The 23,783-nt window shown below is 52.3% G+C and overlaps 1 protein-coding gene across 2 annotated transcripts in view; it reads right to left on the minus strand.

Moving 5' to 3' along the window:
* Positions 1-23,783, minus strand: part of arhgap21a (Rho GTPase activating protein 21a) — a 46,372-nt gene that overhangs the window by 12,906 nt on the left and 9,683 nt on the right. The window contains exons 3-8 of one of the 2 annotated variants that reach the window (XM_076140371.1): positions 9,900-10,103; positions 9,346-9,367; positions 6,733-6,825; positions 5,323-5,401; positions 5,069-5,123; positions 771-2,622 (exon numbers count right to left, since the gene is read on the minus strand). In XM_076140371.1, the coding sequence (XP_075996486.1) occupies positions 771-2,622; positions 5,069-5,123; positions 5,323-5,401; positions 6,733-6,825; positions 9,346-9,367; positions 9,900-10,103 (2,305 nt within the window). Of the gene's footprint in view, positions 1-770; positions 2,623-3,386; positions 3,595-5,068; positions 5,124-5,322; positions 5,402-6,732; positions 6,826-9,345; positions 9,368-9,899; positions 10,104-23,783 lie in introns of those variants that run through there. The other variant, XM_076140372.1, reaches the window with a different exon arrangement.

The following is a 23,783-nucleotide window of genomic DNA, read 5'->3' on the forward strand; positions in this document are numbered from 1 at the left end:
AGAACATCTACACACTGACAGAGGAACACACACACACAGAGGAACACACACACAGAGAGGAACACACACACACAGAGGAACACACACACAGAGCGAGTTGGAGGACAAAGAATGAAGTGATGACTAATTCATCTCTGTTTTCTTTATGTTATTGAAGTCTCCCCAGACAGTAATAAAACCGGAGCACAAGGCTGCGTGGAGTCGCACACACTCATGCAGACGGCAGCTGATAGGCGTTTCCATTCCGATAAAAGAGCACACACACCTTTCCTTTGAGAAACACACACACACACACACACACACACACACACACACACAGACAAAGGAGGTAAAGTCAATCAGCCACAGACGTCACACACACACACACACAGACAGAGGAGGTAAAGTCAATCAGCCACAGACGTCACACACTCTGATATGTGATATCAGCAGAGCGTTGAGCCCTAAAAACAAATGAGCAGAGGCAGACAGACAGAAGCTCCTTCAGTGAGTGATATGGAGGTTTAGAGAGAAACAAAGATACATAAATAAAGTTTGACTCATAGCAGACTTGTCTTTGCTGGATCTGTGTATTCGCTCCTCCAGGTTGGTTCGACCTCTGACCTTTCCAGCCCCCTGGCTCCAGAAATGACAGCAGCTAGGACATCTGCTCTCCGGTCAACGTTCCATCACAAACGTGTGTCGTTGTCTTTGCTTGCACTCTACTCTCACACGTACGTGACTTTGGATAGAAGTGTCTAAATGAGGAAATGTAAATGTGTGCATCTTACCTATGAAGGGGATGGAGTCCAGAGAGTCGCCCAGGTTCCTGGATCCGGATGTGTTCCGTGTGTCTCCCAGCCTCTTCAGGTGTGAGTCAGGAGGAGCCCAGTTCAGCCCTCCGTCAGCAGAGCCCGTCTTCATCAGAAGTGGCAGCTTGGCGTGCGTGTTCCCTCCCTCCTGGTCATTCACAGCCAGGATGTAGGACGGATGGCGAATGGGATAGGGTCCAGAGTTTTTGTCCCTCCTTAGGACCACTATTGTTGCATCGGGTCCTTCTACACCGACCGCAGCACCCCCATTAGTCCGTATGGCGTTGTCAGTAGTTGTGGAGGGGCCGGAGCAAGAGGAGGACCTGACCGCGAGTCCAGACTCCAACCTGCTCTCCATTTTCAGGCTGTCTGCACGGACTCTGAGCTGCAGGTGCTGCAGGGGGGAGGAGCAGCCTAGATGGTTGGCCATTATGGCAGCTCTTTGGTCTTTCGTGGAGGATAGGACAGGCGACGTATCTGAGAGTGAGTGTTTCACAGGCAGACGGGACGGTCTAAGAATGAGGCTGTCTGTCCGAGAGGCCAGCACAGAATCCATCGTACCTTTTGTAGATGCAGGAGCAGCTGAGGGCGAGTAGGACAGTCCATTCCCTCGCCCTTCCTCCTCCTGCCCGGTGAAGATCCTGTTGGGCTGAGCAGCTCTCAGGCTCGCTCCCTGCCTGCTCGCCTGAGCTTCCTCCCCCCGGCACAGCAGCAGCTTGTCCTCCAGTTCCGACCGGCCGCACCCGGCCCCGTCTCCCCGGCCCGACTCCCCAGGGTGTTGGCACAGATAGTCGCAGGACCGTGCCCGGGATTTGGCGACCCCTGTGGTCGCGCAGGAAGGCAGGGCGTCCTGGGAAGCGCTCCGAGGCCAGTTACTACCCCCCCCCTCAGCTCCAACCCCCAGCCTCTCCTGGGAGACACTGCGTAATGGCGTTACCACTGCGGGTCCTTGACAACCTCCACCCATTCCACGATCATGGGATGCACTCCGCCGTCTGACCTGTGAGCTCAGGGCCGCTCTCTGGCCGGCGCTAGTAGGCGGGGGTGTGCGTTGTTGGGAGTAGGCAGAGCTGGAGTTGGCGGCGGCACGCAAGCTGTCCAAGCGCTCCTGAATGGTGCGACAGCCGTAAGTGTGCAGCCGCTTGGAGTCAATATAGTCCTTATAGGTGGTGTAGTTCCTCCAGTCAATGTTCTGGTGCGGGGAGGGGGAGGAGGCTGTGGGGGAGGGCGAGTAGTGACTGGAGTGAGGGGAGATGGCGGTGGAGAAGGTTTGGGGTGACACAGGGGTGAGAGGCGCTCGCACAGGTGGGGATAAGGTGTCGGGGTAGATCTGTCCCGGTCTGGAACTGGAGGGTGGGGAGTAGACTGGGGTTTCTGTGGGACCGGAGGGAGTGAACTGCAGCTGTGCGACCTCAGGAGCAGCAGCTGTGGGGGGTCTAGCTGAGGCTGCCTCCAGCGAGGGCCCGAACCGGTTCTCCTCTGTCCTGTGGCTGGGTCCGGCCCGGGCCGACCGTGACGCCCTGTCCACCGGGTCGGGAGGGGCCACTACTGTCCTCACGTTCTCGTTAAACACGCAGACCACCGTCTGAGATTTGGATGTCTGCTGGGGAGGAGGGGATGGCGGAACAGAGATTTCTACACGGTAGCTTTTCTCTGCGGCGTGCGCTGCTCCTCGAGCCGCCTCCGTGAGCGCGGAGGTCTCCGGTGTCTGGGCCGTGCCTGCAGCCTTGGCTTCTATCCGAGGGTAGCATATGGGAGGGGGGTCGGGGATGTTCAGGGCATTTCCGCTGTAGGCCTCATTTCCTTTGAGGTATGCATCCTGGGAATAAGCCTGGAAGACATGAAGGACATGATGTCACTGTGGCTGCTGAAGGGCTTCAGCCCCAAAGAACCATAAACCCTGAGAGCGCTCAGCTTAATAATGTTCACCATGAAACTAAAGCCGAAATAAACACAAAAACCTGTGGTAAAACACTATGATGGTGGCGTGATGATGCACCTGAGACGCTGTGAGAGATCAGATAGCTTTGATGCCTCTCATCGTCATGGAGGACCCTGGACAACCGTACATTTATTACTCATCTACTCTTAAATCAACTCACAGGTTCCATGTTCTCTTCTAGACGGACCTTTCACAGTTCAAAGCGGTGAGCGATATCTGTGTTGCTGTGTCTGGACAAATATGAAACTCCTTCCTCCTAACCCTAACCCTAACCCTTGCACACATGCAGAGTGGCGTCTTTAAAGCACGCAGCAGCTGATCCTATTCATCGGGCATCTCATTCAAATGACCTCATTTCCATGATCCCTTCAGTAAATTTCCCCCGAAAAGCCAAGAGCAACAACCGTTCAACATTTTAGAGTGCGGAGAAGAAGAGTGAAGCAAACACTGTGACTGCGTTCCCTCTCACACACCAAACACATCTAACCACAGCGTGTAAGAGGGCGAGGCGGCGCTGCCATACATCACTCCAATCCAAACACAGGGAAAACAGAAGTGACACCCCTGCCGTGAAATCCAGTGGAATCAAACAGCCCGGAAACAAGAGGAATGATTGGCGGTGAATACGAGAGATCTGGCAGGAGATGACCCACCTTTGGTACGGGAGAACGCGCCCGGAGGCACCAGGAGAGGGTGAACGGGGGACGCCTTGGTCTGCTGCCACCGCCCAGAGCTACTTCTGTCAGCATGGCTCCACAGCTCCACTCTAAGCCTTTACACTGAGCTGCTCTCCTCTCTCTCTGAGTCTGGAGCGCTGCGATGTAATAACCTCACCCTCTCACACAACAGAGCGCCGCCTCACAGAACATTCCTCATTACCAATCCAACGCACGTTCATCTCCCCGCCCCTTTGCATTGCACAAGCTCTTGAGGAAATGAAAGGAGAGAGTCGTCTGGCTGGACTTTAATCGATAGCGCTCCACTCTACCTGAGGTGTTGGGTTTCCTGGATGTGTGCCAGTCATGCTAACATGGTAAACAACTTCCTGGATGAACAGAGGGAAAACCTTTGAGCTCAGCTAAAAGGTGAACACTTTGTCCTGACCTGTCCAACCTGAACTAGGGTTATGGAAGCTTGGCTGCTGAGCACTAACAGGGTCCATGTGAAAGAGTCCTAAGGGGGTCGTGGGGTTCTAAGGGTGAAGAAGCACAACTTAAAGATCTGTGGATGGCTAGATGTTACAGGGAGAGGTGAGGGAATTTAAAGGAAGTGAGTTAGGATAGTTTCCCCTCTTACCAGAGCAGTGATATCCCTGGAAAACTGCAGTCCACAGGTTAGGGAGGGCAAGCAGAGAGAGGGGGAGGGAGGGAGAGAGAGAGAGAGAGTGAGAGAGACAGAGAGAGAGAGAGTGAGAGGTACAGAGAGAGAGAGAGAGAGTGACAGAGAGAGACAGAGAGAGTGAGTGAGAGTGAGACAGACAGAGAGAGTGGGGCAGAGCGACAGACCGAGACAGAGACAGAGAGAGTGAGAGTGAGAGACAGGCGGACAGAGAGAGAGACAGACAGAGAGAGGAATAAAGAGAGGCAAACACGTGAAATCACAGGAGGTGAGACAGGCAGCCAGTCTCACCTCAGCACAGGTTAAATACACAAATGTACAAGAGTCACATCACAGGAGTGCAAGAGGAAGAAGAAGAACGGAGGTGATTCTAAAGTTTCATGGTCCCTTTTATTATTCCACCTGTATTCAGACAAGATGGCAGGCAGCTAAGCTAAGCTAACACACAGCAACCTAGAACCTCTCTCTCTCTCTCTCTCTCTCTCTCTCTCTCTCTCTCTCTCTCTCTCTCTCTCAGCCTTGTGATCTTCAGATGCGTTCCAGCAGCGAGTCTCTGTGGTCGAGCTAACTGTGAGCGATTTAGCAACAGCAGTGGGATCTGACTCCAAACAACGTGAGGCAACTGGTTTGATACAGAGCGGAGCCGCTTTATCGTCTGTGGCGCTCTGGACCCTGACGGGTGGCGCGGGTGTGTGTGTGTGTGCGTGTGTGTGTGTGTGTGTGTGTGTGTGGCACCCGGTCCCACTCTGCTCCACTGTTATTAGCTGCTTCTCACTGAGTGGCTGTCAGCTCAATTTGAATACAACTAATTTGTAGTTTGCAGTTTGTTGGGACGTTCACCGGTCCTGAAGCTGATATCTGAGTTTACTCTGGCTGTGACCCACCTGGACAAACATGCAACTCCTCTGATTCATTAGAGATCTCTGTCTTCTGCTCGTGGTCAGAAAAGAGCATTTTTGGGAGAGCTTGTAATGTTTACTAATGAATGAACACTTACCAGCTGCAATATGTCCTCATCCTTTGGCATCACACACAACTCCAATGAGGCGTCACTGATGGGTACAAGGGGGAGAGAGAGAGAGAGAGAGAGAGGGGGAGAGAGAGGGAGGGCGGGGGAGAGGGAGGGAGAGCCAGAGAGAGAGAGAGGGAGAGAGAACTGTTTAAATCTGAGCCTTAACTCTGTGGATAATTCTATTTAAATGAAGCATGAACTGATGATGAGGACGGCGACAGGATGAAGGAGGACCTTACCTGTTCTGGATCAAGGCTATGACTTGGGAGTAGGTCTTTCCAATGATGCTCTCTCCATTCACCTTCACTATGCGATCCCCTGCACACACAGAGAACAGGAGAGCTGCAGGTCACAGAAACACCAGGGACCTCGTCTGGGCGCTCCTCTCCCTGACCACGGGCTACTGAGGGAGGGGCTCCTCCTCATGCCGGCCTGGGAGCCCGACCTGGTAGGAGAGAGCTCCAGGTGTCAAAGGGGGACCGCAAGGCCGCAACTGTTTACAAGGAGGACCGGGCAGGAGGACGAGGATTCATTACAAGCTGATCTGCAGATGGAAGTCTCCGGAAGACCAGGCTGAAGCACTCCCCCAGTAAAGGTCAATGGTCACAAGGACACAAACACTGAACACCTAAAGGAAACTTCCTGTCAGCACATCTGAGCTGAAGTTAGACTCTAATACATGTTTGGAGAAATCAAAACAGACTGAACCATCTGACTGAGGGACTGAACCATCTGACTGAGGGACTGAACCATCTTACTGAGGGACTGAACCATCTGACTGAGGGACTGAACCATCTGACTGAGGGACTGAACCATCTGACTGAGGGACTGAACCATCTTACTGAGGGACTGAACCATCTGACTGAGGGACTGAACCATCTGAGGGACTGAACCATCTGACTGAGGGACTGAACCATCTGACTGAGGGACTGAACCATCTGAGGGACTGAACCATCTGACTGAGGGACTGAACCATCTGACTGAGGGACTGAACCATCTGACTGAGGGACTGAACCATCTGACTGAGGGACTGAACCATCTGAGGGACTGAACCATCTGACTGAGGGACTGAACCATCTGAGGGACTGAACCATCTGACTGAGGGACTGAACCATCTGACTGAGGGACTGAACCATCTTCACTGGGCAGATTCCAGATTGCAGCTCTCGGTGTATTATATCAGACGCTGACTGCCAGAATGAGCTCAGTAGAATAAGAAACATGCAGTATTTTTGATTGATTGTCTCTTATTTATTCTAAAGAGCTGTATTTTCCCTCTGGATAAGTGAACAGATTCAGACAGAAAGGAGGTCCTGCTTATCTTCAGCCTCTCAGATGAACATTTGTTGAGTGATTTGTGCAGTAGAAGAAGAGTGGGCAGCGCTCACACACTCCCCCCAGCCGTTAGCCTGTGACGGCGCTCGGCCTCCCACACAGCAGCCATCTGTTATTTGGTAACTCATATCTGTTTGTGCCTGGCAGGTTATGAGGAAGTGAAATTACCCACAGACGTGAAGAAATCTTGGAACCAAGAGTCGCGTCGGGGTCAAACGTCAGACAGACGCCATTAATCATCAGATTATTTATCAGGAGCAAAGCGTGACAACGTGTGTGTGTGTGTAGTTGTGACTGTGTGTCTCCCTGTGTACCTGTACAGAGTCCAGCTCCGTGGGCGGGGCCTCCTTCCTTCACTTGCTTGACGAAAATGGTGTCCATTGGCTCCAGACGGTTCCGCTGTCGCCCTGGCAACCAGAGAGAGAGAGAGAGAGAGCACATGCACCCGGGCCGTTGGTCACACAGTCAGGGAGGGACGCAGCATTATCACAACTAGGACACAAGGAGGCTGCTGGGACATAGGGACAGGAAGTCAAATGTTGGTATGAGCTCATATTTGGTCTCTTGTCAATCCACAGGATTACAACAGCAATTTTGATCATTCACCGAGTTAAACTGACCGATATCTGCTGGTTCGGCCTCCTGCTTTGTTCCAGTTTAGTTGTTAAGAATATAAACAGTTTTGTTCCCAAAGACCAAAGTGAACCCCCCCCCCCCCCCCCCCCCCCCCCATCAGACTACATAGATTCTAGAATATGGAGTCTGGCCCGAGACTTAGTCCCAGTTTGGGGTTTGTCCCAGTGTGTATTTGAGATGTTGCCATGTCTCCCTCTTGTGGAAGAAGAATGTTACTGCAAATGATTCAAACATGTCAGACGCAATGTTTTGAATGTCAGGATATGAAAAGAGACAAACTGTGAGTGTGTTTGGTTCTAAATGGAAGGGACTGGAGCAGGAAGTGGGCCTGGCCTGATGATGTCATCGTACACCTGCACAGGCTCATTTCTCTCTTAAGAGCACAAACATTTGACACATTTGAGGAGAGATTGATTATTAATTCCCCAAAGAGAAACATGTTTATGCTCTTCTCCTCTTCCTCTCATCAATCTGTGGAATCTACAGTCACACTCTGCTGCTGGTGAAACGTCTGCATGGCAGGAGAGAGGAGCAGAGAGGAGCAGGGAGGAGCAGAGAGGAGCAGAGAGGAGCAGGGAGGAGCAGAGAGGAGCAGAGAGGAGCAGGGAGGAGCAGGGAGGAGCAGAGAGGAGCAGGGAGGAGCAGAGAGGAGCAGGGAGGAGCAGGGAGGAGCAGAGAGGAGCAGAGAGGAGAAGAGAGGAGCAGAGAGGAGCAGGGAGGAGCAGGGAGGAGCAGAGAGGAGCAGGGAGGAGCAGGGAGGAGCAGAGAGGAGCAGAGAGGAGCAGGGAGGAGCAGAGAGGAGCAGGGAGGAGCAGGGAGGAGCAGAGAGGAGCAGAGAGGAGCAGAGAGGAGCAGGGAGGAGCAGGGAGGAGCAGAGAGGAGCAGAGAGGAAACCTGTCCACAGCAGCACAGTGATCATCCACAGCAGCACAGTGATCAATCTGTGCTCTGTTCTCTGGGCTCTGGGCCCTGACACAGCTGGGCCTGCTGGTTTGGGTCACATCCCGGCTCTGCAGTTGTTTTGGGAGGTTAGATCATGTTATTGTACGGAGGGCGGAGCCCACTGCCCGCTAAACGCATTAACCCTCGCAGAACAACAACAACGCTCTGTCCAACCATCTGCTCTATATGATTCATATCAATTATCTTACATAGTTACTGACCTATAGAGAGAGGGGGGGGGGGGGGGAGAGAGAGAGACAGAGAGGGAGAGAGAGAGAGAGAGAGAGAGAGAGGGAGAGAGGGGGGGGGGAGAGAGGGAGAGAGAGAGAGGGAGAGAGGGAGAGGGGGGGAGAGAGAGAGAGAGAGAGAGAGAGAGAGAGAGAGAGAGACCTGCTGCTGGATGTTAGAGGGTGGGTCTTTGTAGCCCACCAGAGGATACTGAGGAATTGTATTTGCTCGTTCTTGTTTCCTCTGTAGGCCTTCATGAAAATGAAGCAAAAAATCAGACAAAAGGGGAAAAGCTAAAGAAGCTAAAGAAGCTACAGAAGCTAAAGAAGCTAAAGAAGCTAAAGAAGCTAAAGAAGCTACAGAAGCTAAAGAAGCTAAAGAAGCTAAAGAAGCTAAAGTCGGCAACGAAAGGCGTTATGAGTGAAAAACAAATATTTGAACAGATGGGGAGTTTTTTCTTTACTGTGGATGATCTAGCTGTGCCAAACACACAGGAGAGACAGAAGAAGAGACAGAGGGAAGGAGACAGGGAGAGACAGAGGAGGGAAGGAGACAAGGAGAGACAGAGGAAGGAAGGAGACAAGGAGAGAGAGAGAGGGAAGGAGACAGGGAGAGACAGAGGAGGAAGTGTGATAGTTTTGGAATAACAGCCTCTTGGTATGTACACAACCGCTGTGAATGGAAATAAACACACACACACACACACACACACACACTAACCCATATATCAACGTCTGCCTTTGTTTATGTGTGTATCTATGAACGTGTGTGTGTTTCTGTAGCGCTGGAGTTTTTCCAGCGGCAACACCCAGCTTGTCAACATGTCCCCCTCCTGTGTGTGTGTGTGTGTGTGTGTGTGTGCGTGGTGACGGTGTGTCTGTGTTTAAAGATGGCCGCTGGGCCGTGGCCCTGAAAGGAAACACCGGATGCTCCCAGGAACGCCGAGGCTTTGCTGAGCTCACAATCCAAAGGCTGCAGAGCTGTCGTTGACACTTTGATCTCATTTTCCTTCATTCTCTCTGGGGCGGTGCAATAAAACCCCATCCCAGCTGAACTCAGAGCGTTCACTGTACGTCACCATACTGAACAGGAACATGAACGCCTCACGTGTCCTCACTCACCTCGGCTGCCGTTGTCTTCATCCTGGAAGAGAAGGAGACACAAAAACAAAGGTCAGACCTCCGGATGCCTTTAATGAAGACAGAGAGCCTGATGACCGCTGATGAGAGAACCGTCACCGCGCCAACGCCACGTCTGGCTGCGTTCCCAGTTCCTCTGCACGCTCGGACACACCTGCACGCTCTCACCGAGCTAACAGCGGCTGATCAAAGCCCGTTCATATCTTAGATCACGAGACGGTAAAAGGAGCTTAGAACATCATCGGGCTCGTATTCGATGACACAAATCTCTCAAATCTGATTCTCACGGCCAGAGCGACATCAAAGGCTTTACAGAGCATCCTTTCTCTCACACTGAAGAAGTTCACTTCAGAGGGAAATAAACATAATTCATCTCAGACTGTTGCTCCCAAAAACACTGGGGACGTCAACGCGGCTCTGATGAGAGCGCGAACCGACCTACGGCTCCGGGATCTGTGGCGGGAAGTGCCGCCACATGGGGATCGAGCCCCGGGGGCAGCGTACTCCTGATGTTAGCCAAAGCGAGGTCCCCTCACCTTGAGCGAGTTGTGGACGGCGGACTCGGGCGGGTAGACGATGAAGTGTCGCAGCGTGAAGCCGAAGCCCTGGGAGGTTCGGCGCAGGCGCAGCGTTTTGGGCCCCGGCCAGGAGAAGGCCTCCTCTTCAGGCCCGGGAGAGGCGGCGGCGGCAGCAGCGGTGGCCGAGGCTTCGCTCTGGTCCGGCCCATCCTTCTGCTTTGCCTGGGAGGAGGACAGAAACACAGAAGACGTCAGGGTTCATCCTGGTCCTGACGTCTGGAGACACTAGCTGTCTCACTGAAGGTAAACACACAGATTCATCAGCCGGACATAAACACATTCAGATGAAGATAAAGAGGATGATTGAGTCGCTTGATGTTTACGAACATACGAGCCCGACTTCACTCAAAGCATCAACCACTTCCTCACTGACTTCACATTAAACATGTCAAAGTATTTCCAACACTAGATGATGTCGCGTGAAGCTCTGAGCTCTGTGAAGACCAACCATGAGCCTCAGACATGTGATCAACCATATGGAGGAAGTAGAACCCAGAACCTCTGGTGCTGCTGGGAGACAACAGGCCAGACATTCCGGGACAAAACTCATCTGGATTGTCATTCTGGCCGTAATGGCACCGGCCCAAGTTCCACAACAATACACGTGTGTTGAGTTAGTGCACATGTGGGGCTGTGCGGGGCTCTGTGGCGTGTTTGCATGATGACAGACTTATCTGCTGCATTCCTGTGTGACTCCAGTGACCAACGCAGGTTAAAAACAAGCAGGAAACACCAGCAGCACTCAGCTTATGTACCATTTGACGATTATGCCCATGGAGCGCAGCACGGGCTCTTCATCAGGCTCTTCATCAGGCTCTTCATCAGGCACGGAGCTCTAGTATACCTAAACAGGAACTTACAAAACCCTCCCTCCATCCCGAATCGAGTCCAGGAACGCAACACTGGAGCTCCAACGAGCCCACACACACACACACACACACACACACACACACACACACACACTCTGAGCGGCGTGAGCAGTCAGACCCATGTCACATCCATCGTCACCATGATGACAGAATGGAGCCGCTGCACCGCAGGGTTACAGCTCACACCATGACAGGGACTCTGGGCTGGAAGAGGCTCAACCCAAAGCTCTGCACAGGCCAGAGTACAACAGAGAGAGGGAGAGGGAGAGGGAGGGGGAGGGAGAGAGAGAGGGGGGAGAGAGAGAGGGGGGAGAGAGGGCTAGAGAGAGAGAGAGTGAGAGACAGAGAGAGGGAGGGACGGAGGGAGGGAGAGAGAGAGGGAGGAGGATTCTCAAATGTTTGTTTTGATTTGATCCCATGCTTAAAATTTCATGACATATTATGCAATAGCAAACCCATTAGACTAAGTGCTCTGCTACACACACACACACACACACACACACACGTCTCTGCACTGTCTAAAGGAAGTCATGATGCACTGTTGTTGCATTTCCCATCATAGGTTCTACTGTCTTACTCAGAGACACACTCCTGCTGAAAAAGGTTCAATTCTCATCCAAACTCATGGACAGGACTCATCAGGCCCCACACTGGGTTTGATCTGTGATTGACTCTGATATGGACGGAGGCTGTGGCTCATCAGGCAGCATAAACACAAACCACGTGGTCGCATGAGGTCTACAGCGTCTGGGCTGATCCTGGTCTGGGCTGATCCTGGTCTGGGCTGATCCTGAGGCTCTACATAGCCATCGTGCCTCCTCACCTACGTGTTGACCTGGTTGATCTCCTGCTCTGTCTCTCCTCTTCTCTCCCTCCTTCACGAGGCTGCCTGTAACTCCCCTCCATCTCTGAACCGCATCCCCAGATCCAGGAAGGAGGAAGCGACAGCAGAAGAAGAAAGCTCTGACCTTATGAAGCTGCGGCGCACTGACAACCACACGGGCACCGCTGGAAGAAAAAGCCCCATTGTCCTCAGACAGCAAGTAACGCAAAGTGTCGTTCAGAAACCACCACAGGGACCCACAACAAACGAAACCTGAGACCCAGACACGCACGCACACACACGCACACACACACACGCGCGCTGGCTTTACAGCAGATATGGGTCAGTGAAACAGGACGACGCGGCGCTGAGGAGCAGGATGACGCACACTAAATTCCTCAGACAGCACAACAAAGTGTAGCCGCCCCCCTGACCTCTACTCGCTCTGCAGACGCCTCCTACGTAAAGCTATACGCCACCAAGATCGCCCAAATGCTTGTCGGGAAGTCGAATTCGGATTGTTATTTGAGATGAACAAATCAGGAGAAGAAGAAGAAGCTGCGAGTTCAACATAAAACACTGCCAGGAGTTCTGAATGATGATGTCGTGGTGTTCATCCTGCAGCTGCACGGAATCGGTGGCTCCTAATCGCAGCGTGTTTCCTGTAGCGATGGTCTGTGTGTGTGTGTGTGTGTGTGTGTGTGTGTGTGTGTGTGTGTGGTGCAGCGTGAAACATGCAGTTGTTTACCTCGGGTTCCTTTTATCCAACAATCATTGACACATTTACAGCATTTAACAAGAACACAGAGTGAAGTGGAGTCATCGCAGGTTGGGGGTCTGTCCCTCACTGTTAGGGGCCGTGGGGAAAGTCCTGTCCTTAAGGCTCTAAATCAAATCTAACACCAACCCCACAACCAACAAGCAAGAAAAGAATCACGCTACAAATCCCAATTACTGTAACAGTTTGGAACACATTGTGCTCTAGTTTGTTGTCAGGCTTCAATATCCCAGCTGCACCCTCATCTGCCGTCACACACACTTCCTGATCAAACCTACGCCCTCCATCTGCTTCAGGCGTTGGATCCGTGGCGACCCTTACCCTCAATCGGACACAGTTCCGTCTGGAAGCTTCCCTGAGCCTGGCCCAGGACGCGCTGCGGTTGGGGCTGGAGAGTCCCAGCTCCACCTCTCCCCAGTAAGCTCGGGCTAAGAGCTGGAACCACAGGCAGTACGGCTCCGACAGGCAGCCGTCCACCCCGGCCAGCCGAGCCCAGGGACAACCTCCGGAGGACGGGGAGGAGGAGCAGCAGCCCTTGACATCCGCGTCCGCATCCTTCAGGTCCGCCGGATCCTTCAGAGGAAGGGCAGTGCAGCCCGGAGGGAGGCCGTTCCTCTGGGCCAGCATGGCATAGCCGAGTCTGAGCCGCCGCCACCGGACGACAGGATGAAAAGTGACCACGTTCTCCTGGATACACAGGGCGTCCTTCAAAAGCACTCCGGTTTCTGTCTACTCCAGGATTCGAGATTCCGACCCCTCGGCCATCCCGTGCCGTCTTTTACCGCCTGCCGTGGTCTCGGCTTGGACGAACGGGGACGCTACTAAGACGCATGATGTTTCCACTCAGGCGGGAGGAAAGCAGCAGCTGAGCGCACTGCAGAGCGCGAGCTCAGTGACTGACGCACCCACCCACTCGCCACACACAACTCCCTCTGAAGTATGCGCTCACACACACACACACACACATCTGGCCGGGCGCTCTAAAGTGAGCTCTCTTCTCTTCCTGCCTCCTTCATTCCTTTCCCTCGCCCTCACCTCTTTCGCTGGACTCTAACAGTTTGACAGCCTGACGCTAAAACGCTGTCAGGCTCATCAATAACTAACAATCCTTATTTTTCCATTAAACTGATGTTATACGTTGTGTTCAAGCTTCAGTTTTGTTCTGGTTGAGGATCACAATCCACTCTGCCTTCTTAACTGAGTCAATCAGAACAGGGTGACACGATGGCTTCCAGGTCAAATAAAGACTTTTTATGACATCAGAAGAAGAACATAGCTTCAGCGGGACCACGTGATTGTGACGGCACGAGATTTGATTAAGACTCAACTAGGATTAAGAGATCTTCATCTTTAAGGTTGGAGGAGCATCATTCATTCATTCATTCACTTTGATTCTCCTCTTCAGCCCTCTGTGGCTTGATAACCTTGTAAGTCCGCCGCGTTGAAGCGGGAGCAGCGGCGGCCTGGAGGCAGGAGTCACTGAGATCGTTTTCGCGGCTCGTGGAAGAAGTGGAGTGGGGCCGGTGCAGATGAGGCAGCAGGAGGTTCTCAGCAAACACACATGTAACCAACCAGACCTCACATCACCTGGACACAACAAAGGACTGCTGCTCAGGTACAGGCGTGGGGGCCACAGAGAGAAGCTACCAGAATCTACCATGTTCCTTTTGGGTCCATACCTTTGACCCTTCCAAGCCATTTTCAGATACAGGACGTTTGGAGTGATTGGCGGTGCTTCAGGGATCATCTACCTTGATGAACTGCACACAGACATCACCAGGAGTAACCTGACCTCCTTCAGCAGGACAGCCAGGCCAGACCTCAAGGCCCTCTGCTCTGAATTAGAGTGTAAGCTAACATGTATGTAAATATAAACTTTGCACGCCCCTCTCTCTCCATCCATCCATACTCTCCTTGGTACACATAAGAGGCCACATCCTGAGGGAATATCTGTTGCATGTACAGAGATAAACAAGCCCAGAGGAAGCTTGGCAACAGCCTTTATTTTCAGAGCGGCGAGGCGGTTGGGAGCAGGACGAACGCGGCTTTCAGCAAAGCTTCACTAGCAGAGGCCAATTTAATATTTCATCACATTTCCATTTCTCTGCAGCGCCTGGATACCTCAGAGGGCAACATCCCGGACCGGACTCTGTCAAAACCCCCTCTGAGTACATTTGAGTCCTGACTGTGAATCCCAAAATACTGAAGATATGTAGCCGCTCACTCACACACAACAACCCGGATCTCTCCCTTTAGGCATTCATCGATTGTAGACTTCCTGTGCTGCTCCAGAGGTCAGCTCCATCTCAGCTAGACGGCCTGTCTGGATACAAAGAGCTGCTATCTGAAGATGACTCTATGACTGCCAGATCCAGATCCTGCTGATCCAGCTCCAGATCATTATTAGATATTAGTTTTGACCTCTGAGTGAAATGCATCTGTATTGCCATGGAAACCTGTTTGTGTTATCCTCCTAAAACACAAACACATTCAACTCTGGGGGGCGGGGCACATCCTTAAAAAGGCAGACACAGATCCGCCGCTCCGGACCCGAGCTGAAAACGTAAACAGCGGCCTATTTTGAATCTGAGGAATATTTGCCACCCGAGACAGCAGGCGGCCATGAAAACAACATCAGGAGCGCAGGAGTGGAATGTTCCCTCTCAGCAGCTTGTTACCACACTCACTCAGCCCAGTATAGCATGCGGCGCACCGTATGGAAAAAGACGGCAGGAATAGAAGAAACCAAATCCAGACGGAGGCCGAGACTCTCAGACAGTCAACGGAAGACAAAACAAGGTTGAGTAACAACATAGGCCAGCGTGTGGACCGTCTGTGTACGTTACTACAGACGGTCTCCTGGTCACACACGTCTGACTGGTGAGTACAGCACACACACACATCATAAGCAAAGTCAGAGAAGACTTACCGGCAAACAAGAGTGAGAAGGAGGGACAAGCTTATTATCATAGAGTCTAACTATTATAGAGGGAATCCTGCTGAAAACACAGACAGACAGAGGGACGGACGGACGGACGGACGGACGGACGAACATGATTCAGACTGTCCCGGGGTCTGAAGCCACATCACATACATGTTCCTTTAAATGGAGAACACATGATAACACACAGATCCCATCCAGACTGGGCGGGAACACAGGAACAGAATTCCTCTTGGACCAGAAGTGGACTCTGTGCCATGCGGACACAAAAACTACACAGGCCTGCATGAAAATGTTATGCTGATGCCACTACAGTGCCAACCATTGGCCTGGAGTGCCCCCCCCACCCCCCCAAAGGCAGTCATGTGACTTCACAGCTTGGTAATCACCTGTGGCCTCTCCATTGTAATTGGACGGACTGTGCAGCAGGACAGACGAGTCTTTGAGGACAGCGACCTTCGTCTTCCCATAGCTGTGTTCTCCTCACGGTTCAGCTTTAGACCCTCGTCTTTCGCCTCTACCACAACTTTCAACCCACAGAGCTATTTTGCATCCAAAGAGCACCAATCAGAGAGCAGGCAGAGTGAACTCTCTAGTTTTAGCTGAAACATCTCAGTTGACTGACTGTTGTGCATTCTTGAGCCGCAGGCGTGTCCAACATTACAAACATCTGACCTCACTGCTGCATAGGAAACATCAGTGATGTTCCAGTCCATACACTGGGTCACTTTAGGTAAAGCTGCAGGCACACAGAGTCATGTGCTGCTTTGACTCATCTCATTGGGTCAGATCGACCCCAGCAGCATGTCAGGGTTAATGAAGTACACACTGCAGGGCTTTGTGAGTTTTATGGTCACAGACATCAGACGGCTTTAAGAGCTCACACGTGTGTCCATGTGCCATCTCATCTGCTTCCCCTTAATGGGACAAACAGGTTTACGGGATGAGGCCACGTTCAAACGTACAATAAAATGCTGTCTAGCTCTTTACTGCCACCTATGGGAAACACGGCTGAGATGAGTGTGAACGGCAAATATCACCGTCCAGCCATGAGAGGCAGCCGCGACAAATAACACCAGAACGGCCCTGTGCGTGTGTGTGTGTGTGTGTATGTGAGGTAGCTGTGACATGCAGTGATAAGCTGCTGGGGATAAACAAACACACTATGTATGGACTCAATCCTCAGGGATGTGAAACATATACATTTCTGCCAGAATAAGACAAATATTAGTGAGTATTAGCCTAAATAAATGTTGTGTTCCACCGTTGTTATCCTGCTTGGATATGTAAAATAACCACAGTGTGAGGAAATCATCAGAGTTTGATTCTTCAGGCAAAATGGCGTCCAAATTGATGTTTATTTTCTAAGAAGTTCCAAACTCAGCATGAATCCTCAGAAGCTACCAGCCAAAGTTTGGTTCCCCGAGATGTGAGACTTGTTTCAGATGTTTACGTTGCTGCCGAGCGCACGAAGAGGAAAACAGGCCGTTTCATGTTAATCCACTCAGATCTCGGAGACTCGGATTTATTAGATGATTATCTGCAGCTCTTATTTGTGTAACAATGGAGCAGAAAAAGGCCCAGGATCCGAGGCGGGCTGACGGGACCAAGGACTGGGGATTAGAACAACACAAGGCAGCACAGCCACTCTAAGAGCTACAATATGGATCATGTCTCCAACCAGAGTGTGTGTGTGTGTGTGTGTGTGTGTGTGTGTGTGTGTGTGTGTGTGTGTGTGTGTGTGGCAGGCAGGCAGGCAGGAGGAGAAGAAAAGGGAAAGTCTTGCAGGATTAGCTGGACTCGGCGTGGCTTTTCAAGACTCCTGGCGGGTGTGAGATCTAATCTGGACGTGCTGCATCTGGGCTCGGCGAGGTTCTGCTGACCGTAACAAAGGAGCAGCTAATGAGGGTCGGGGAACAGACTGCGGCCCGCTACGAGCCCGCTCCGCCCTGCTTCACGCAGCCCCCCAGGGGAGGCGGGGTACTGAAGGCCAAGGCCCCCCCACTGTGGACTAGCCTGGGGCGCCAGCAGATTCGCTTGGTGCCCGGATTAAATGATCCAATATGTTTCAGCGGAGGAGGGGATGGCGACGGCGTAGCGAATCCCCTGAGCGGACCAAGTCGACTGAGCTGATAGCCGAGGACGTATTGCTCACATTCTGATCTATCACTTCCTCCAAATTTCACCTTTTAACCCCTCGATATGCAGATAAACGCTCGTGTTCTCAGGTTCTGTCTGTCCTGACTACAATGCCCAAGCGACTTGAGGCTTTAGATAGAAACAACGTGTCTCTATGTTTATCTCACACGAGGTTAAGTCACCGAGCAACCGACGTCAAAGCCAACATTTGGCATCGCCACGTTTAAATCCACCATCGATTCACGCTCGAGTTACGAGGCGGAACTCAACATTGACTTCCTTCCAACTGACACATTAGTTGTGAGGCAACAATTCCAAAAGCGTAACAGCGTATGACTCATCCCCGCGCCGCGTCCCTGAGTGAGTCCATCGCTCCCATTCCACTGGCAAAAACAAGCAGAGAACACGCTTTGCTATGGCGACCATCTGTGGCAGGAGGAGGAACACGCTCCAGCTTCAAACCTCCACAATGAGCTGAGGGCACGGGGAGAGAGAGGGGGGCGAGGGAGAGAGCGGGGGGGGGGGGGGGGGGGGCACTTATTAGCCAACCGCCCGGCGTGATCCGGGGCGATTGTCTCCGGAGGCCCCCAGACACTTCCAGACAAACACCTCTGCCAATCAAGCATTGAGCGGTCGGACTCTTTCTCTCCTCGCCAGCTGCTTGCTCACAGCCAAAATAGGAGCAAATATTGTTTGTGATGACGGCCCCGCCCCAACGCCGCCCCACACCTCTCTGCTGATGGTTCATTAGTCGGCCTCCCTCAGGGACGAGGACACGTGGTGAGAGAGGCGAGGAGAGCACAAGGACCAGAGAGAAACCCTTAGAAACCCTTAGGGACATTCAGACCTTTTGACTAAACTGACAGGGTAAGTTTGTTTGTGTTGCCCTCAGCTCTAAGTCGGTTACATCCTAAACACTCTAAGCTGAAGCCCCTGGTCTAAGTCTGACTCCCAGGCTCTACTACTCCTACAAGATGTTTGTGTCCTCAAGCTTTCCTTCCTCTAACTTACATCTACAAAAGTGTGTCCGTAACGCAGGAGTCACATTACCGTATAAGAGACGCAACTATTCACCCAGAATCCACCATTCCAACTTAAACCACCCCGCCTGGAAACATCAATCAGACGGCGACTCACACAGACAAACACCCGATTCACCGAGCTCAGCCGCTGAGGCGCAGGAGGACGTGTGGACCGAACCTTCTGCCCTGAATGTAAACGAAGTCGCTCAGCTTTTCCAACCCGCTGAAAGGCTCCTTTAAGAGCTGAGGCCTCAAGGAGCCTATAGAGCAGCAGTGTTGGAATGCAGACTGGAGGGGAGAAACACGCAGGATGGACGTTTCATTACAGCATAAAGGCGACAACAGACAGACACGGTGCCAACTGCTAAAATACTCCGCTGTGACGTCAGCAGAAACCTTCAGGTTCATCTGAAGCAGTTTGTCACGTCTGGAGCTCGCAAACACATCCAACAATAATCCATTAACATAACTAAGGTCATGTAGTGGAGCTTTACAGGCTCTAACACGTGATCATGGATCCACCAGGGTCCATCAGAGACCTTCAGACCTGAAGAGAAGAAGAAGAAGAACATCTACACAGTATCTCTGGAGCAAAGCAGAGGAAAGACGAGTCTGCACAAAGAGTTGTCGCAGCACTTTTCAATCACAGATGTGCCTCTTTTACGATTCTATAATCACCCTCTGGTAGATTTAACTGCACACGGGATCACAAACGTTGGTCCGTGTAAACTTAAAGACATTTCAATCTGCAAACTAACGCCATTGCGTTATTGGAAAGGCATTTAGTGGACTATAACAGATTTGGAATGGGACAGATCTGGTATTGGTTATGTAGAGACGCAGCCAGCACTGATGAGGGCTGCGGGACACACCCTTTAAACAACACACACACACACACACACACACACACACACACAGCCCCGGGCTGACCAAGAGCTGTAAATCACACTGCTATTATGATCCAGCGAGAGAGAGAAAGGGGGGCGGGGGAGAGAAAGGGAGGGAGGGAGAGAGAGAGTGGACAGAATGAGAGAAACAGACAGAGGAGGAAAAGAGTAAAGTAATAAGTGTAATGTGTGCAGTGAGTCATGGTGGACGCCTGTAGCGTCTGAGGGAGGAATGATGGTCCTTGGAAACCACTGTGGTGATTTTCCCAGTGTACACAAGAGCCGAGATGGAGCACATGGAGCTGCCCTCCCCTCCTCCCGTTCCTCCGCTCTCCTGCCAATGGGTGTGTCCCTCTGACCCCCCCCCCCCTCTCTTTCTCCAGGCGCCGTTGGCTTCACTTCACCAGAGCTAAATCACAGCGGCCTCATCGCATGAGACACGGACGAGCACGCCCAGAAACGCATTGTGACGTCACCACAGATCTACACAGAGAAACAGAGCTGCGATGGCGTTCTGTGAAAGCACAGCCTCCACCACTTCGTCGACACGTAGAAAATGAACGCCATGCTGTGCCAAGGACAAACCTCAAACGGAACAAGACTCCCGAGACAGGCCCATGGGGGTTAACCTCAGCACTGTCAAACGCTTACTGACGTCTCTATCTTCACGCTGGCTGCTTCCTCGTTGCTGTCGGAAAAGGCGTTTCCTCCCGAGATGATTTGGCATCGTCTCTGAGGGATGCACGTCTGATTTATGGGCCGAGCAAATCCGCTGATCTGCTCGACTGTAATCAGGGAGCTTTTATAGCATCGTAGCGTCTGTGCCGCTGTAAGAGGTCAGCTGGTGCTCCTCAACAAGAGGAAGAACCCCTTTAAACACAGCCGGGTGGGGTGGGGTGGGTGGGGGGAGGGGGGTTATGGGACCATATCTAAGGGTGGGAACAAAGACGTGGGTGCGAACATGATGAAGGTGGTTGGGAATAGCAAAGGTTGCTCGCAGGGAGCTTACGTTGTTCTTCACTGATGTCCATAAAAGACACTTGAAGGACTCGTCGACTCGTTTTGCCAGGATCTGTTCGTAGGACTCGGAGACTCCCGTCGCTCTGGATGATTCAGTGCAGAGCGGACAAACAAAGACGAACTGAGAGCTGGAAAATAAACGTCGTAACCAGAGTGAGCTGAGAAATGTTCATGTGACCTGCTGCAGACAGACAGGCAGGCAGGCAGACAGACATGCAGACAGACATGGGGTCTATACAGGGCGGGGCTGGTGTGACCAAACAGGAATGTCTTGTATTAGCTGAGGCCAGAAGAATGTCGTCTTTCAGCTGAGTGTCTGCGGCGTGGCTCTGCGGTGGACGGCTCCCCTCCGGGTTGAGGGTTTGACGCCACGGTCCGGCCTCCACGTTTGATGTCTATTTGCGTACAAACAAGAGGACAGGCGTGAGCGGGATTTACTGAGAGATCGGAAAAGAGTCTGTCGCATTTCTCACAGTCGCCCCACGCAGAATCAGATGAAAGCGCCTTGTCTTTGCCGGCCGTTTCCCTGAGCGGCGGCGTCTCTTTGGACACACAACTGCTCTCGCTTTCCTTAGGATTGCTCCACTCTGGTCGCCATATGTCCGTCCAAACAAGCCGTTATGTAATGAGGGCCTGGGCCACATGAAGTGAAGAGAGAAGTGTTGAGCTTTCTCCACCTCTCTGCCTGCAGTGTGGAGCAACTCAGCTATGATTCAACCAAATGTTTTCCTCCCATGTTTGTCCAGAGGGGCCGAGACCCCCCCCCCCCCCCCCCCACACACACACACACACCGCCGCAGGTCTGACGAGACCGTCGCCTGTCCGTGTGTGTCAGTGTTCAGTAACTGTCATCGTTGCTTCATTATCATTTGGTCGGTGTTTAGAGGAAAACGCAGAAACCTTTTCAGACGGATCTTCATGAAACGCAGTGGGCAGGTTGGAGATGATCCAAGAAGTGTCTGTCTCCTGGATCAATGCACAGCCCAGTCTAACCCTCCCAGCAGCGTCACTGGTATGCGGCGGTTGACACGTGAAGGTAGGCAGAGCGACGCGTGGATGTCATCACAGTCGTACCTCCATTTAAACAGGAGATGAATGTAGAGACACTTCCTTTGACTCGTTGGTCCGTCAGTTGAACAGTGAGTCCAGATTGAGGTCCAGATGGCTTCAGTGGCAAACGGTATTGACTTGCTGGTGCAGGAGGGAGGATGGGCAGGAGTGTGTGCGTGTGTGTGTGTGTGTGGCAGAGGGTGTGTGTCCGCGTTGGTGAAGGGGCGGGTGGGGTGTTTCTAATCTGTTGGCGGGAGGGTGGATGACTTCTACAGACGCAACAACACCACCACCCAAAAACACGGATGACCAAGCAACGCACGCAAAGAGGAACATAGAATTAGGTTTCAAGGTCAAAGGTGGAGGTTTATGCCACAGTGCAGGCGGCAGAGCACCCAAGCGTCTCATCCACACTACTGACTGACTGACTGAAGACTCATACCCTGAACATCAATTTGACGTTGTGGCTATAGGAGCATCGCTCTATAGGAGGCGAGTATTACATCACCGCCGAGAGCTTCCTGTCTCTAACCTGCTTAATTCTCCATGCGAGGAAATTGAAGTCAGACGGGAAAGAAGTCGGAGACGAGAGACATCCAATCATGTCCGAGTGGTAAATAGTGAAAGACGAGCAGAAGGATGAGGCGGGGGCGACCTGGGGATGGACGGGCATTTACCAGCAGGCAACCTTAAGCTAACTAACAAGCATTAAGCTAACCCATCGTCTGCCCTATGGACGCCACCGCCGTAATGCTTTTAGGGGAGCTGAGATCAGCTGCTGCACCTGACCGCCCTCAGCCAATCCCACTGACAGAGACGGGTCGTACGTCCTGACCAAGCTCAGGGTCAAACCACATTTTTGGAAAGCTTGGAAATCACCTCGGGGACAAAGATTTCCAGACAGGAAGTTCCTGTTAGAGCCCCGTCCTGTAAATACGTTAAAGTGCCACACACGTTTCCTGCAGGTGGGCTGAGCTGTATACCTCCACCCGGGCCGAGCGTCCCGCCAACATCAAACCCACGGGCTGGCTCAGAGAATGAGGTAACGTCACCCCCGACCCCACGTTCTGTGAAGCCTCAGCAGCAAGAGGGGGGAGGACAAGAGGTGTGTGTGTGTGTGTGTGTGTTGGGGGGCGTTGGTACTACGGTATCCAGGTAACGGTCGTAAACAGTGTCAAAGCAAGAAGGAACATGGAGAGAATCAAAGCACAGGACGATATAATGAGGCGCTGACCAAGAGCAAAGGGATACAATGACTCTGTGTGTGTGTGTGTGTGTGTGTGTGTGTGTGTGTGTGTGTGTGTGTGTTGTTGTTCTGCCCCTCCTGCAGGTGAACACTACACCTGCCAGCAGACCAGCACAGTTGCTTCATCAGGCAGCAGCCAATCACAGTGAACATGTTAACGAGGTCACGCATGTTCAAGAGCATGTTTGGATGGATTTCAGCACAGACACACAAATGGAGCCGCGCCTGAATTCAGAGCAGAAGAGCAGGACGCTTTAAGAGACGACAGCAGCCCAGTCTGTGGTCCTGAGGAACATGGATGATGTCAGGCCATAGCATGTAAACAAAGATACTGCACAGCTCAATGGTGTGTAAGAAGTTCACACTCTTCTTCACTCTTCTTCACTGAATCAATGTTCAGCCTTTTCACAAAACTCAGAGCTGGAAAACTGAGCGACTCTCAGAGAAGCCAGGGAGAGAGTGAGAGCGGCTGGATGTGTGTGTGTGTGTGTGTGTGTGTGTGTGTGTGTGTGTCTGTGTGTGTGTGTGTGTAATGTGTCCAGCAAGAGTCTCTGAGGAGGGTGACGCAATACAGGAAGGGAGGCAGAGGAGAGAGAGGGGGCGAGCGAGGAGAGGGGCACAAATATGTTGACTATTACAAGCCCCGCCCCCCCTCCTCGGCGTCCGTGGCGGTCCCACCCGGCTCTGAGGCCCATCTGGAGCGCCTCGTGACCCAGCTGATTAAAAGCAGTTGGGGCCGGCGGTGAGATACGGCCAGAGGAATGTTGCAACTGTGGAAAAGCCCCGAATAAGAGCGGCCCAGGCACGTGTGTGTGTGTGTGTGTGTGTGTGTGTGTGTGTGTGTCTGTGTGTCTGTGTGTGTGTGTGTCTGTGTGTGTGTGTGTGTGTGAGAATCTCTCCTATGTGAACGCGGTGCTCGGCGGCTTGTGTGTGAGTGTGTGTGTCTGTGTCATGTTTGTCCATTACTGCCAGTCATTAGTAATCAATCAAATGTGAGAAGACAAAGCCCTGAGCTCGGTTGACGGACGCCCCCTTAGGGACTGGATCAGATGGCTCCATGTGGATCA

Source organism: Genypterus blacodes, unplaced genomic scaffold (assembly GCF_046128005.1).
Source record: "Genypterus blacodes isolate CSIRO-AG114 ecotype Tasmania unplaced genomic scaffold, CSIRO-AGI_Gbla_v1 ptg000589l_1, whole genome shotgun sequence".
NCBI classification, from domain to species: domain Eukaryota; kingdom Metazoa; phylum Chordata; class Actinopteri; order Ophidiiformes; family Ophidiidae; genus Genypterus; species Genypterus blacodes.